At 36.5% G+C, this 17,148-nt stretch overlaps 1 protein-coding gene across 1 annotated transcript in view; it reads right to left on the reverse strand.

Moving 5' to 3' along the window:
* The window catches only part of ICE2 (interactor of little elongation complex ELL subunit 2), a gene marked incomplete at both ends in the record, with an annotated part of 54,014 nt that overhangs the window by 18,271 nt on the left and 18,595 nt on the right, over positions 1-17,148 (reverse strand). Inside the window, 6 exons of the mRNA XM_080692149.1 lie at positions 4,787-4,962; positions 5,355-6,351; positions 12,941-13,122; positions 14,057-14,216; positions 14,388-14,504; positions 15,445-15,582. Of these exons, the coding sequence (XP_080548275.1) occupies positions 4,787-4,962; positions 5,355-6,351; positions 12,941-13,122; positions 14,057-14,216; positions 14,388-14,504; positions 15,445-15,582 (1,770 nt within the window). The remainder of the gene's footprint in view (positions 1-4,786; positions 4,963-5,354; positions 6,352-12,940; positions 13,123-14,056; positions 14,217-14,387; positions 14,505-15,444; positions 15,583-17,148) is intronic.

Here is a 17,148-nt window from a genome sequence, read left to right on the forward strand (position 1 = left end):
AAGTTAGTGGCCTTAGCACAATAATGGTAGTAAAGAACAATTGAATACAGTAAATTTCTGTGACCAACATGATCAAACACATAATTACATATGATTACCTTTGAATTTTGTAAAATTTATTTTTTTAATTATTATTTTATTTATATGTAGAACATACTGAAAATGGTATACATTCAGGAGGTGCTTGGTGCTCTCTCTCCCACCCTGCTCCCCTCCCCCTCCCAACAATGAGTGTCCAGGTTAACTATGCTATATTCATACTTTTATACATATTCGGATGTAGTTCCTCCATTAATCAACCTCAGCCTTCTTCCTCTCCTTTCTTTCCAATCTAGCTTTGCTGAGGTTTCCCCTCCATTATCTGGAGTCCCTCTGGTATCCCCAGTGCTCCCTAGTTTGGGCATATTAGAGAAAACATATGTCCCTTCTCTTTCTGTGCTTGGCTGATCTCACTTAACATAATGTTCTCCAGATCTTTCCATCTTCTTGCAAATGCCATGATTTTGTTTTTCTTCCTAGCCACCACTCTGATAGAGGACTAATATCCAGAATATACAAAGAGCTCAAAAGACTACATTAGCAAAACAAATAACCCAATCAAGAAATGGGCAACTGAACTGAACAGACACTTCACAAAAGAAGAGATAAAAATGGCCAATAGATACACGAAAAGTTGTTCAACATCATTAGCCATTAGGGAGATGCAAATCAAAACTGTGCTGAGATTCCATCTAACCCCAATCAGAGTGGCAAGCATAAAGAAATCAAATAACAACAAATGCTGGCGAGGATGTAGGGAAAGAGGAACTCTTTTACACTGTTTGTGGGAGTGTAAACTAGTTCAGCTGCTATGGAGATCAGTGTGGAAATTCCACAGAAAACTGGGAATAGATCCACCATATGATCCAGCTATACCAGTCCTGGGTATTTGACCAAAGGGGTTGAAATCAAAGAACTACAGTAACATATGCATACTCATGTTCATAGCAGCACAATTTGTAACAGCCAAAATATGGAACCAACCCAGGTCTCCATCAAGAGATAAATGGATTGCAAAATTATGAGAAATACATACAATGGAATTTTTTCAGCTATAAAGAAGAACAAAATCATGAACTTTGTAAAATTTAAAGCAGTGATTACTAAATGTAATCTGTATGTGAACAGCCTAGTGATCTTGTTAAAATGTACAATCTAGGGTGGTGTCCAAGGTTTTGCAGTTTTAGAAAGGTATTGCTCCAAAGACCATACTTTGAGTAGTAAGGCCCTTAAAGTATCTTATTTTAGAAAAATGTAAATTGTGATTAGGAAAACTTTATTAAAAGAACTCAAGGCCCAAAGGATTAAGAAATTTGTTCAAAACAAAAAGCTATGGCAGAATTGAAAATAATTGCCAAAAAAATCTCCTTTCTGAATTATGACTGGACATCAGAGTCAATTCTATATTTTAAGTTGTAAATTTAAAAATACATGCTTTTTTTTTAGAAAGCATTTATTAGTATATATGCTTATATATATTTATTTTTCTTTTTTTCTTTTGGTGGTACTGGAGATGGAACCCAGGGGCCTTCTACCTCCGGGCTACATTCCCAGACCTATTTTATATTTTTTATTTGGAAACAGGGTCTCTTAAGCCAGTGGAGGCTGGCTTCGAACCTGCATGATCCTCCTGTCTCAGCCTCCCAAGCACGGGGATTACAAGCATGCGCCACCACGCCCGGTAGCATATGTATGTATGTATGTATGTATGTATGTATGTATGTATGTATATACACACCCACACTTATTTTGGGGGACTTTCTTTGATAAGACTATCATATCTACAAAACTGAGTCCTATATTTGGTTTTAATTTCTATACGTATTCTACTGCCATCTCCAGGAAGCCATGGCAAAGAAAGGCCCAAATATTTTGTTTCCATTTAACTCCAAAATTAAAGTCAAAACTTATAAGCAAGGTTGTTCTACAGCAAAAATTAAATTCACTATTTCCTTTGATAGGTGGCTCCTATTCTATTCTCCCCAAGTGCAAGCTTTTCTTGTTCTATTTTCACACAGGACTGTACATACATTCCTAAGTAGATATTTCATAGCTAGTATTTTCTCATCAATACCAATAAGTGCTTTCTATTCTTCCCAAATTTGCACCTTCAAGATTCTATTTTCTGGCCCTAGAATGCCAATGTACAATGTAATTGGGGGGGGGGGGCTGAGGTTGAACCCAGAGCATTCTAACTTTGAGCTACACCCCCAGCCCTATTTTATTCTGAAACAGGGTCTCACTAAGTGGTGGAGGGCCTCACTAAATTGCAGAGGCTGGCTGCAAACCTGTGATCCTCATGTCTTAGCCTCTCAAGTATTGGAATTACAAGTATATGACACCATGCCTGGCTCAGTATAAATTTTAAACAAATGGATCTAAAAATTGTAACCATTTTAGAGTACAGTACTTAGAATATGTGATTAACTCTGACAGTAAGAGTATCAAACAGTTTAAAGTTACTGGGTCTGGATTTCATAGTTATATAGAGAACTCAGTAAATCCCAGCTTTATTTTCTGGTCCAAATTAGCGTCTTCATTTCATTCCATCTTCCGAAACTAGCTACTATTTAAGTTCTCTGAAATGCAGTTCTTATTTAGCAGAGTTTTGATGAAGAAATATACATGATACTGGGAACTAAAATCTCCATTTCCAGAACTGAAGAGTCAAAAGAACAAAGTGTTGGGAATGTAACTCAGTGGCACTGCACTTGCCACCATGGGTGAGAGACCCTGAGATCTATCTCTAGTCCCCCAAACATTTCATGCAAAACCATATGATTTTTGAAACTGTAAGTTTGAACCAATGATGAAAACTAAATTATGAGAATTGAAAAGTTAATATTTACTTGCCATCTTCCCTCTACTTAACAAGAAAACTATGAAGCAAAAGTTCTACCAAGTCCACTGTATTCTAATGGATAAAGCATACATCCTAGATCTGGCTTTGGTCTTTTGCATGCAAGTCAGTCCCTCAAATTGTTATCATTAGTTGTGTGGGAAGATTAGCATTTTTCCTTTTTTTCCAAAACCCTAGTTATTCTTTAAAGTCTAACACAAATTCTTTATTCATCTCATCCGTATCCCAAAACATGCTGACATTCTAAGTGGTCGATGGCGATTTTTATTGGGTGATGGTTTAGATAACAAGATATTAAAACTTAAAAACATTTATTGGTGCATTGTAGTCATTTATTGTAACAGAGCACAAGATGTTAGAGGCATACATGCACACATCACTCATTTAGCCCTTCCCCAACTCCCTACCCCATCCCTCCTTCTCAAATGTTTGGCTTAGTCATTGACTTTGATGTTTGTGAATGTACATCATGTACATTAGCGAATTTCCCTCTTTCTTCCTTCCATCCCCCTCAGTTAGGTCACCCTAGCTTCCACATATTAGATAAGTATATTCTAACAAATATACACAACAAAAAATTTTTTAAGAAAAAGTAAAGATACTTTAATACTATAAATACTCAATTATAATATAGAAGCTTCTCTCTCTCTCTCTCTCTCTCTTTTTTTTTTTTTTACAAAATTCAGTAGTCACATAAAAAGTACAAGCTAATCTGAGAGAAATCCAAATATCAAATATAGAAAACTTTTGGGCATGATGACACATGCCTGTAATCACAGTACTTGGGAGACTGTGAAAGCAAGATCATAAGTTTGAGGCCAGTCTCAGCAACCTGGTGAAACCCTAAGCAACTTAGTGAGACTCTGTTTCAAAATAAAAAATGGGCTGGAGTGTAATTTGAAGGCAGAATGCACCTAGGCTCAATCCCCAATACCAAAAGAAAATTTAGAAAACTGATAAAAGAAATAATTTCTCAAATTATAACTTCCTTTCTTTTTCTTTTTCTTTTTTTGGTGGTACTGGGGTTCCTGGAAGCCCTTCTACCTCTGGGCTACACTCCCAGACCTATTTTATTCTTTTTTATTTTTGGAAACAGGGTCTCTTAAGCCAGCACAGCTGGCTTCGAACCTGCACGATACTCCTGTCTCTGTCTCCCAAGTGCGGGGAATACAAGTGTGTGCCACCACGCCTGGTTATAGCTTATTTTTTAAACCAAGAAAAATGTTTATATCAAACCTCAAAAGAAAAATGGTGGGAGGAGAAGAGATTTGGCTTAACAATCCTGAAAACATTACAAATGTGTTCTAGCTGGGTGTGGTGACGCACGCATGTAATCCCCGCGCTTGGGAGGCGGAGACAGGAGGATCTCGCAGGTTCGAAGCCAGCCACGCTGGCTTAAGAGACCCTGTTTCCAAAAAATATATATATAAAATAGGTCTGGGAGTGTAGCCCGGAGGTAGAAAGGCTTCCAGGAACCCCAGTACCACCAAAAAAAAAAAAAAAAAATGTGTTCTAATGTTCATATTTCTAAAACAAATCAGGAAGAGCCCCAAAGTAAGACAAAGGGATTTGTCTATCATAATGGAAATACAAATTCACAGAGAAAATAGAAATGAATGTGCCAATCTAGGTAAAATCTCTGATGGTGTAGTTTTTTATAGTTTGTAAGTTCCATGCAAAGACATTACTGACATTAATGACTATTATATAATCATTAAAGACCTACTTTTATTAAATTGGCCCCAATATTTTACTAAAATAAGTTTCTCTTGCAAATACTGTAAGAGTAATCAACAATTTAAAATTAAACTTCACAACAACGCATATTAAATATTAACTCATTATCCACCTATGCTACGACATCTTAACTTTCTAATAACTACTTACTCTTCTGATTTTCTTCCGCTTTTTAGAGCGAGGTCTTGTCTCAATCCTCTGGACACTGCAACGCACAAGTAACAACAAGTCTTGCAGGCTGAATAGCTTATAAACAAAATTTCCTTCTTGAGGAGCTACATATTCAGATGTATCTTCAACATAGTCCTGAAGTTCATATGGCAATCCTTTATAAAAAGTTTAAAAAGTAATGTTATTCCTAATCTAAGCACAGCTGAAAAGTACATTTGCACTTATTTAAACAAAATTATTAAAAACCTACAGTCCTACATGAAGTATAAACATAAGATTGATCAATGTTTATGATTATTTTTGATACATTCCCCTTCATCAGTTTGGCAAACCACATCACCTATCGCCATAAACCTAAGTTATAAAAACCCAGACGTGTATAGGTACATCTCTGAAGAGGGTATTCTGAAACCTAAAATGCTAATTGAGACACTGATGAATAGGTAAACACTACAAAACAGGCTAAAACAGAGAATATGAAAGAATGAGGGAGAAAAAGCTAAGAAAACAGGACAGGTAAAACACTAAGTTTTTTATAAACACTTACGTCCTTTTGGCTTCTGAAATGCAGAAGGCCATGCAGATTTTGGCCAGCTAGGAGCATCTGAAGGAGCAGAGGGTTGCTCAGAAACAAGCAGCTGCTTAGAATTTTCTAAATTCATTGAGGGTAATTCTGGTACTTTTTTGGAAATTGGTTTTAAGAGTTCATCTTGCATTTTTAAAATTTCTCCAACTGGATCAAATTTTTTATATACTCGTTTGATTGGTTTTTTCAGGACACAAGACTCCTCAGGACTACAAGCAGTAGTAGTCTGGTTTCCTATAGAAGCCTCTTCTGAGGGAGTATTTGGAGTTGCTGGTTTAGAACTTAAACTTGAAGCCACCACAGTGGCCTTTCCATTGGGACTATCTTTATGCTCTATATCGATGATTAGACAGTCCTCATCTGTGTCACTGCTGCAAGGGACTGCCTTTTCAGTTTTAGCTACGTCTGGTGCAGGAGGCTTTTCCTTTGAAGTGTCTACGCTCTCAAGAACATCTGGTCTTTCATCATCGGCATGTACCACATCTGTAGCCATATCATTTCCACTAGTGTTTTCAATTTCCTTAGAACTTTCTAACTGTAAAGCATCAGCTGTTTTCAAGTCATTATCCTGCATCACAGTCTTTTCAGAACTGGATACCTTCTCACTACTTGGTACAAGTCCCTGGTCATCCTTATTTTTGCACTCTTCAGAGCCACTTTCCATGCCAGTGACCAGCTGTTTCTCCTTTTGTAATTGTTTCATCAGAATCTGAGACAAACTACTAGAATTAGCAGAAACGTCTGTTACAGTCGGTGCCACCAATGTAGCTGCTGCTTTGGGGGCTGCAAGAGTATCTGTCATGATGGGTACTGTGGAAATATTCTCTGGACTTGGTGATTTTGATGGTTCAGTGGTGGTTACTCCAAAAGTTTCAAGTTCTGTGACATCATCATCAAAATCCAGGTCCAAATTTTCATGAGTCTCAATTTTTCGGCACTCATTAACTTCACCGGAAGTCTTGAAAGAAAATATATTGGCAAATTATTAGTAAAAATGTTATACCATGCCTCACCTATTTCTTAATGTCCCTATCTCTTACATACATAGTTCATCTTTTTAAAATACAAAGAAAAGTCTAATGGCTCTAAAAGCCTCTTGTTTAAAAGAGGACAACAAGAGCCGGGCATAGTGGTGCATGCTTGTAATCCATGCTCTTGGGAGGCTGAGACAGGAGGATCGCGAAGGTTCCAAGCCAGCCTCAGTTACTTAGTGAGGCTCTCAGCAACTTAGTGAGACCCTGTTTCCAAATAAAATATAAAACAGGTCTGAGAGTGTAGCCCAGTAGCCCTGAGGTAGAAAAGCCCCTGGGTTCCACCCCCAGTACAACCAAAAAAAAAAAAAAAAAAAAGAGAACAACAAACTACTAGTAACTATTTAACCTCATTTTCCCACTGAAATGTTCACAAAAACAAATTTCTCAAGTTGTAACAGCACTGGAAAATAGCGCATGGTAAACTACTACATCCCAGAAGGATTTTTAACTTTAAAACAAAAGAAAGAAGACAGACATGGTGGCACATGTTTGTAATCCCAGGACTTGGGAAGCTGAGACAGGAGGATCGCGCAGGTTTGAAGCCAGCCTCAGCTACTTAGTGAGACTTTCAGCAACTTAGTGAGACCCTGTTTCCAAATAAAATATAAAATAGGTCTGGGAGTGTAGCCTGGAGGTAGAAAGCCCCTTCCATCCCCAAGACCAGAAAAGAAAAGAAAAAAGATATTCCATCATGAAGAAGTAGAGTCAAATAGAAGGCAGTATATTTTCATTTCTGACACCTTTGTATACTTTTACAGGGACACTTGGACTTAGCTGAACAGGAGAAAAGTCTTTCTGACGCTGTGAGGAAGCTGCCTTCTAATGTAGCCATAGAATTGTCTCCTCTCTGATGAATAGGTTCCTAAAGTAATTGATACTGCCCGTTTGGGGTGGGGGTTCTGGAACAAATAAAGAATGCAAAAATTTTCGCTGCATCTTTCTGTGTATTCGCTTAAGGAAAGTAGATTTCCATGGGGGTGCTGAGTAATTCTTTTTCTGAAAAGAAGTAGTAAACCAAATAAGTTTGGGAACCTCTGTTAGTAGATCCCTAACATCTACTCAGGGAAAATAATTCTGAGTAATATATGATGGGGCAGAAAAAGACAGAAAAGATTGGTTGCATTGTATTCTGGGACATGAAGTCACAAGGTTATAGTTTTTCATGTACCATTTTGGTAATGCAAAAGCTTCACACAGTTTAATTTACTTAGTAACCCACTGTCCTCACCCAACTAGACAAACAAGTACCAGAGGACTGTTCCTCGATCTAGGAGAGCACTTTAAGAAATACCATAGACATTTGGATGTGGAATATGTACACCACTAGCCTTCAAGTTTAGGATGTGAAAGATTTTAATAGCAATTTGTGAGTAAGAAAGATCAATATGTTCTTTAACCTCTCAGAATCTAAAATTACTTATTTTTATAACAGTTAAGAAGGTTACTTCTTAGATATGTTCTAAAGAATTAATGAGACGTTGTATATAAAAAAGTTTCTTAAGAATAACAAAAGTAGCTGAGTGTGGTGGCTTATACCTGTAATCCCAGTAATTAAAAGGCTAAGACAGGAGAACTGCAGGTGCAAGGTCAGCCTCAGAAACTTACAAAGAACTTGTTTCAAAATAAAAAGTTAAAATTTAAGGGCTGGGGGGATAGCTTGGAGATATAATGCCTCTGGGTTCGATTCCCAGTAACACACGCACACAAAAAGAACAAAAGTATGTCCTTTGAAGGAAAATGGATGAAACTGGAGAATATTATGCTATGTGAGACCAGCCAATCTCAGAAAGTTAAGGGATGTATGTTTTCTCTCATAAATGAAAACAGAAAACGAAAGGGAACTGTAAACAATGTGGAGAGAGACCTATAAACAGTAGAAGAGGGTTGAGAAGGGGAAAAGGAAGGATTAAGAGATAGTCCAAATAATATCATGGCAATATGAAAGAGTTTCTACTCTTTCACTCACATATATGGGGAGTGGGGGGCAAGAGCAGGACAGGATGCAGAGCAAACTACACCAAGAGCTATGTGCATGTATGTTTGTATCACACTGACCCCACTATGATGTATAACTGCAATGCACCAATAAAGTCAAAATTGGATAGTGCCTGGCACATAGTTAAATAGCCTCTCAATAAATGAATGGTCTTATAAAAAGTACCAGATTTTGTAAAATAAATAAATGAAGTTAAACTCTAATGATACTTACATAAGGTATTCTTACATGAAAAGCTTAAAAACAAAACAAGAATACAACATCAAAAAATAAAAAGAGAAGGAACAGTAATGTTAATATAAGACAGCAGAATTCAATGGAAAAAAACATTAGACAAAAAAGGAGGAATGCCATACAAAAAATAGATGAAATCTGTGATGAACAAATAATGATGAACAACTGTGACATGTCAAATAACAAGATCAAAATATCTAGTCAAACTGAAAAAGAAAATTTGACAGAAACAGAAGCGTACTTGTCAATGATGTATTTTGTCTAAGTAAAACAGGGATATAGAAAGTATGAATATTAATTAAATGTTTGAGACAAACATATCTAAACAAGTAAAAACATGTATTAAAGACTACAAAGATACACCAATCTCTCCTAAGAACACAAGGGGCATTTCCAAAAATGGACTTTAAGTTAATATACAAAGCAAATATCGATATAGCACAAAGTAGAATCTGCTAAAGTCTTACTCTCTTTTAAGAAGTAAATAACATTAGAAATAATTAAGAAAAGTTTAAATGATATACCTGAACACCTAGAAGTTAAAAAGCATTCCAAACTGCTAGATAAAAGGATAACTCAAAATGCTATTTGCATCCCAGTACTTGGGAGACTGAGACAGGAATATCAGCTATTTAGTCAGGCCCTCCGCAATTTAGTGAGACCCTGTTTCAAAATAAAGAATAAAAAATAGGGCTGGGGGTGTATCTCAGAGTTAGAATGTCCAAGTTTAATCCCTAGTACCACACACACAAAAAAGGAAAAAATAGAAAGAAAGGAAGAATTAAAAAAATAGAACTGGGGGTGTAACTTGGAGGCAGAATAACACTAGGTTCAAACCCTAGTTATGCAAAAATAAAACCCAAAAAAATGCTATATGCAGAATCGTTAGCAACAAAAATTAGAGCACTAAACATTAACTTTCAAAAGTATCATAATTTCAGACTCAAAAAGTAACATCACCTTTCCTCACTCTACAAATTATTTTCATTTACTTTTTCTAGGAGTCTGGCTGGAAACACCAGCAACCCAGAATCATCTTATTGTATATTTAATATAGGACTCAGGCTACAAATCTCTGAGAAAGCTGATTTGCATCTGGCACACCCTTACTCCTCCCATAGCCCTGTGGTGTCCAAGTCCTTGCTAGACAATTGAGCCTCATCGTGTTCCCAGAGTTCCAAAGCATAGCTCACTTCTCAGCTGCCTCTTCAGAAAGGACAAATACCATCCGGGGCAGAAATAACCTTCCGTGAAGGCTTTCCTCCAATATTCCTGTCTGCTCCATTATCTCAGCCCTTTAATTATCTATTGCCTTATTGGTTCTTTGATGCTTCTAATAAAAAAAGTTTTATATTCTGTCCAGCTCTTTTAGTTTCCATCAGCAATGGGAAGGCCAAAGCAACCTGGCCCATCACTACCAATATAAGGCACTCTGGCTTTTATCATAACCTCTCACTTCATGCTTCTTCAAAGCACTGCTACCTCCTGACATTATCTCATACCAACAGAAGTTTTAGGTAGATTCTTTTTTGGGGGGCTGTCACTGGGGGTGGAACCCAGAGGCTTTCTACCTCCTGGTTATACTCCCAGACATATTTTATATTTTATTTGGAAACAGGGTCTCACTAAGTTGCTGAGAGCCTCACTAAGAGCTGAGGCTGGATTTGAACCTGGGTGATCCTCCTGTCTCAGCCTCCTAAGTGCTGGGATTACAAGCGTATGCCACCAAGCCCGGCTAGGTAGATTTTAAAAAATAAAATGTAAAAGAATAAACATAAGAAGCCAGGCGTGGTGGCACACGCTTGTAATCCCCGCGCTTAGGAGGCTGAGACAGGAGGATTGCACAGGTTCGAAGCCAGCCTCAGCTACTTAGTGAGGCTATCAGAAACTTAGTGAGACCCTGTTTCCAAATAAAAATATAAAATAGGTCTGGGAGTGTACCCTGGAGGTAGAAAAGCCCATGGGTTCCACCCCCAGTACCACCAAAAAAAAAAAAAAAAAAAAAAAAAAAGAATAAACATAAGAAAAGTTGGAAGTGCCTTGTGACATAAACATCATAAAAGTATTAGGCAAATGGCACACAGAGTAAAACATAAAAAGAAATATAAAAAGCAAACAGATAAGATACTTAAAATTGTCTGAGCTCTTAAGTGTAAGAAAAACATTTTTATATTTTATTCTTAAATGTGATTTGCTTCCTCACTTCATTCAAGTCTCTGTTCACATATTTATTCTCAGATAGGCCTTCTTGGTAATGAATATAAAGTAGCTTTATCCCCAGCCCTGTCTCTAATACCCTTTAACCTATTCCGTTTTTCTCTAAGCATTTATCATTATCTGCCTTGTTGCTGCTTTTTAAGTATCTGTTCTCTGCCACTAATGTAAGCTCTGAGAGAGGAGACTTTGTCCTCATTCACTGCTATATCCTCAGGGCATAAAACATTATCCACCTAATAAATATTTGTAGAATGAACAAATGAATGAATGCAGTTTTTTATAAATAGAACATCTTACTTAAAAAAAACACAGAAAAATATTTTAAAACATACAGAATAAAAGCTAATATTTATACAGTGCCAAGTGTTATTCTAATAACCTATACAAGCTAATGCATTTAAAGCCAAACAACCCTGAATTAAATAATACAATGCCCATTTTACAGATGAGCAAAAAAAGAGATTATGTAATTTGTCCAAGGTCACATAGTTACTAAGTATACTGCAAAGGATCAACAATCTAGCCAGTACCTTCTGTACTAATAAAATTAAAGTATCTGTTCCCTTACACTTAAAAACTCTTGAATAGGAATGAAATAAATAAAAACCTCATATTAACCAACCCCAAGATTACCACATCATTTTTACTACATGCATACTACAAACTGCTCAGCATTTTACTTATAATACCAAACTGAACTCTACTACCAAACTGAAGTGTTATTACTTTTCTTTGATGCAAGAAAAAAAAAACTGAGGCTTAGGGAAGTTAAGTTGCCTAAAGTCTAGGTAGATTTTAGAATCCAGTTTTCAGTTTGACGAGAGAGAGAGAGAGAGAGAGAGAGAGAGAGAGAGAAAGAGAATAAGTGTGTGTGTGTGTGTGTGTGTGTGTGTGTGTGTGTGTGTGTGTGTTCTGAAATACTATGCACCTATGGAATTTGTATCAAAGCACATTCACATTCACTTGGACTTTAGTGTTGAGGGCTCTTATATACATAAAGCTGTACCTATGAGCTGTACCTAAGAGCCCAGCTTTTTTATTTTTGTTTCTTATTTACTTATGCTGGGGATTGAAAACAGGGGCAACACTCTCAAGGCCTATTTTATTTTTTTATTTTGAAGCAGGGTCTCATTAAGATGATGACAGCCTCGCTAAATTGCTGAGGCTGGCTTTGAACTTTCAATCCTCTTTTCTTAGCTGCCCAAGTACTGGGATTACCGGTGTGTGGCACCATGCCCGGCAAGCCCAGCATTTTTAGATTTCACATGGAACTGAAATCATGTAGTGTACTTAGGTAGAACTGTCATACTGTTTTCCATTTGGTTGTACTAACTTACAATCCCACCAGGAGTGTGTAACAGTTTACCTTCTTTACATCCTCAGCAGTGCTCGTCCACTGAGCTATACCCCAGCCCTTTTTATTTTGAGACAGGGTCTCACTAAATCGCAGAGGCTGGTCTCTGACTTCCAATGCTCTTGCCTCTCAAGTACTGGGACTACAGATATGTAACATTTCTTATCTTTTTGATTATATTAATTTTAAGGACATTATCTCATTGTGGCTTTTTTTCTTCTTGTGGTGCTGAGAATTAGACACAGGGGGCGTTTTATCTCTGAGATACACCCCCAGCCCTACTTTTTCATTTTTATTTTGAAAGAGGGTCTCACTAGGTAGACAGGAGTTTCCCCACTTGCTGAGGTTGTTCTTTCTGTCTTAGCCTCCCAAGTAGGAGGATCACAGGTATGCACCACCACACTGGCTTCACTGTGCCTTTGATTTGCATTTCCCTGATGACTAGTGATACTGAGCATTTTTTTCACTTCTGGCCATCTTTGAGAAATATCTATTCATATCACTTTCCCATTTTTTAAATTAAATTTATTTTTAAGTAATATATAGCATAAAAATTGAACATATTAATGGTATTATGTGGCAGACCACATAATGTTTTGATATATGTATCATAAGGACTATTTTTAACTACAAGTTTAGAAAACTTGCAATAAAACTTTATGCTTCAAAAGAATAAACAAATACATCCCTAAGGGGGAGGAGTATTACATACATCCATTTCAGATATGTACTCTTCAGGTTTGTCCATAAATACTGCAGAAACTGGAACAGATGCGTTTTTTGACATCATACATTTTAACGGAACCTCATGGAATATTTGATTTCTTTCTCTCATGGTCATTTTCTTCTGGGGAAGTGGTGAGTTAATATAAATGACTTTAACTGGTTTGGAACCTTAAAATAGAAACAGAAGAAAAGGACTGATTAGTATCAGTAGTTTCAAATAAAAAAACAAACAAACAGGGTATATGACATTATTAAACAAAAAGACACATAATATAAGACAAGGGAGAGGTAGAATATGCTTCACATATACAAAAGAATGCAACTGGCAAGAGAAACATGTTCTTTAACAATGCTTAGACAGGATTTTCTAGGGTTTTGTTGTATTCTTTAATTTTTTTTATTTTTTAAACTTTTGGTACCAGGGATTGAGCCCAGGGGCATTCTACCTCTGAGTTACATCCTTTTATTTTGACACAGTATCTTGCTAGGTTGCTAAGTTGCTGAAGCTGTCCTTGAACTTGGGAACCTCCTGTTTCAGCCTCCTATGTACTGGGATTACAAGTGTGTGCCACCACCCCTGGCTCATAATAATATTAATTTTGAAAAATATGCAATTATTAAATAGGAAATACAATAGTAGGGAGTAATCTTTTTTACTAAGAAACTAATGTGCAAGTATTAATTTTATTTTCAAAAGAGAAACTAGCATAAATCTACCAGCAACAGACAAGTCAGTCAGTCCTGAAACTCAACCATTTGAGGTTGTCGAATAAGCTACATTTCTTCTAAATTCAGTGAAAGAAAGAGCACTTCACCATTTCATCTATTTCTGATCACCCTAGGTCACAATGACTTTTATATATCTTTAACCCCCCAACATGACTATCGTCACTGTAGACCTAGAACTTCATTCAGAAGTATCAATTCTATACTAGTTTTATATTTAAAAAGTTATACTGAACTTATGAGTCCAATGTACATTGTGCTTAAACCAAGACCTGGATTTTTGTGTTTGACACATGGACATCCATGTTTAAGCAGCTGAAATAGAATGGTTCCAACCCGCTTTGGAGAGCATTACTTGACAGAGAAAATCACAAACCTTCAACTGGTATAACTTGAACACACACTGGGATTTCCCACTGTTCCTTGTAGCCTGGTCCATGGTTATTTAATAAGGTAAATAATGATTGACTAGTTAGAGCTATCTGAGGATGATATCTTGAAACAAGCTTCTCTGCATTTGGATCTTTACTAATATCCTGAAAAACAACACATAATTTGTTACTTGGCTATCCTCATTGAACATTTCTTTGATAAAGTGGTGAAAAGGGAGAAAGTGGTAATAAGAACTTTAGAATAATCAGATTGTAAGTACATACTTTGTGAGGTACAGATTACTTAGAAAGATCCAAAATCACCTTGTTACTTACACAGTGCATAGCTTCAGCTCTTTGTTCTGGTGTTTCAATAGGAGGCACGTTATCTTTTGGGAGCTGCAACTTTGCAGGCATTGAGGGAAATACTGTTTTCACAAATTTTACACTGCCCTAAATAAGCAAAAAATAAATGTTATTGCAAAAATCCTGATTTTTACCTTTTGAAAGATACTGAAAAATATCTTTCATCATAGGAAACTCTTACTTGAAATCCACCATTCTACTAAAGAAAATTATAGAACCTCTTGAAGCTAAAAAATTCATTTATGTTTTTGCTTGGCAATCATCACCACCAATTTTTTTTTCTTTTCTTTTTTTAATCTTTTAAAGAAAGCTCTTTGAAGGGTTTCACGGAATTTTCCCTGTCACTTTAAATTCCACCCTCTCTTTTTATGAAGCACAAATCATAATGGGAAATAGTGGAAACTCTTAAATATCTTCACCCACATTTCTGATATGTTTGGAATAAATTTCCTTTAAAAGTTACCTTGTGGCCAGGTGTGGCGCACGCTTATAATCCCAGCATTCAGGAGGCGAAGACTGGATTAAGGATTAAGGTTTGCAGACAGCCTCAGTTACTTAGCGAGGCCTTTCGCAACTCAGTGAGACCCTATTTCAAACAATATAAAGACTAAAAACATAGGACCAGGAGTGTAGCTTGGAGGTAAAATGCCCTTGGGTTCCATCCCCAGTACTGCAAAAATATGAAAAATAAAAATAAAAATGAAAAAATAAAAGTTATCTTGTTACTGTTCAAAATTTAAATGTAAAATAATATTTTTGTGAAACATAATTTTTTTGTGAGTGTGTGTGTGGTGCTAGGGATTGAACTGAGGGGCATTCTACCTCTGATCTATACTCCCAGCCTTTTTTATTTCTTATTTGGAAAGAGAGTCTTGCTGAGTTGCTGACACCATAAGTTGCTGAGGCTGGCTTTCAAACCTGTGATTCTACTGTCTCAGCCTCCCAAATACTGGGATTACATGTGTGCACCTCCATGATGTTAAAAAAAAAAAAAAAAAAGCTTATACTGTCATACAATAAACCTTACCAATGCAAGAAGGGTTTTTTCTAACTTTAATCCCATCTCTGTTCTGAATGGAAAAAATCCCAGTAAGCTGGTGACTTCATGGAGAGTATAAAATTCTGGATACTTTTTAACTTGTTCAATGCAAGCTCTTAAAATTTGCTAGGAAACAAAAATTTTTTAAAAATTCATTTGTATTATAATTCTCTAACAATACAACAAAAGTATTTTTGTTACACATGACTGTTCACTGCAAAAGTTAGCTTTGTTTCATTAATCAGGCTTCTAACATTCTACACATATATTTCCGAACTGACTTAATCTGTTACTTTTCATAACAAAATTTTAACCTAATTTCCTAAAATACTGGTAATTAATAATATTAAAATTAGCAATCTTATTAAATTTAAAATTAGAGAAGATATATCTATATTTAAGAAACCACGAAAGAAATAAAATCACATGAAAATTTCAACACGATATACTCCAATAATGCATTAATATCAATAAGTTTAATACTCTGAAATAATAAAGTAGTTGTATCTCATTTGAATACACAATCTAAAAAATAAAATAAGCAATGTTAAAACTAATTCAAATGCTACAGTACTTAGAATTTACTTTTCTCTAAAGTGTCCAAATATAATAACGTATCAGGAAATGGAATCAGGAAATATTCATAGCTTTACCCAAGAAGAATATATGTCACTTGTGATAAAATGTAAATAACCTGAGAAGGACAGCCACTGGTAGGGGGAAGCACTTATTATTAAAATATAGACATATGTTATTTTCTAAAATATATTTTTCTTCTCTCAATAAACCGTTATATGAAACTTTTAGAATGTATTTTAGATCACAAAAGCTCTTAACAATAAGCATATTTTTATATATCTAAATCCCCTCTCCAGTCAGGTGTGGTGGCACACGCTTGTAATCCCTGCGCTTGGGAGGCAGAGATGGGAGGATCTCGCAGGTTCAAAGACAGTGGCGCTGTCTTAAGAGACCCTGTTTCCAAATACAAATATAAAATAGGTCTGGGAATGTAGCCCGGAGGTAGAAGGGCTTTCAGGAACCCCAGTAAAACCCCCAATATAAAAAAAACTAAATCTTCTCTCCTTTCAAATATTTGTTTGTCAAATGTGTATAAATAACGTACTCAAATTGATCTTTCTGTTTAAAGTCTCACTCCCACTCCTCTCCTTCTCTCAGCCCCTTCTCCCAGCTATCTTCATTACTTTTCTCCCTTCACCTATATTTTCCAACAATAATTCTGATATTTAATTCCAGATATCACTCACACTGTGGGCTAATAATAAAAAGTTCTCTTGGGGACTTCCAGGAAGATGGCGACAGAGAAAAGCGGGGCTTAAGAGCCCCGCTAACAACCAATCTCCATTACCACAAAATCAGCGCCTTTCATAGCCAGAAAACACCATCACCAGAAAAACAAAAAAATCACCAGGCTCCAGAGAGAAAGCGGACTGAAAACAGAGCTCAGAGCCACAGAGGAGATACACCGGCCTCACACCCGAGGACGCGGCAGCAGCGCCATACTGCCAGCGGCAGCGGCGAGTTCACCAGACGGCTACAGCAAGCCGAGGTAGGCCGCTGCGGAACAGCCAGGTGGGATCTTTCGGTGCAGGGAGCATCTAAAGCTCCCAGTGTCTGAGCTCAGCACACACTGCAGGGACTCAGAGTGGAACTCAAAACCAAGAAAAAATACGC

The sequence above is a fragment of the Muscardinus avellanarius genome (assembly GCF_963383645.1).
Source record: "Muscardinus avellanarius genome assembly, chromosome: 3".
In the NCBI taxonomy this organism is placed as follows: Eukaryota; Metazoa; Chordata; class Mammalia; order Rodentia; family Gliridae; genus Muscardinus; species Muscardinus avellanarius.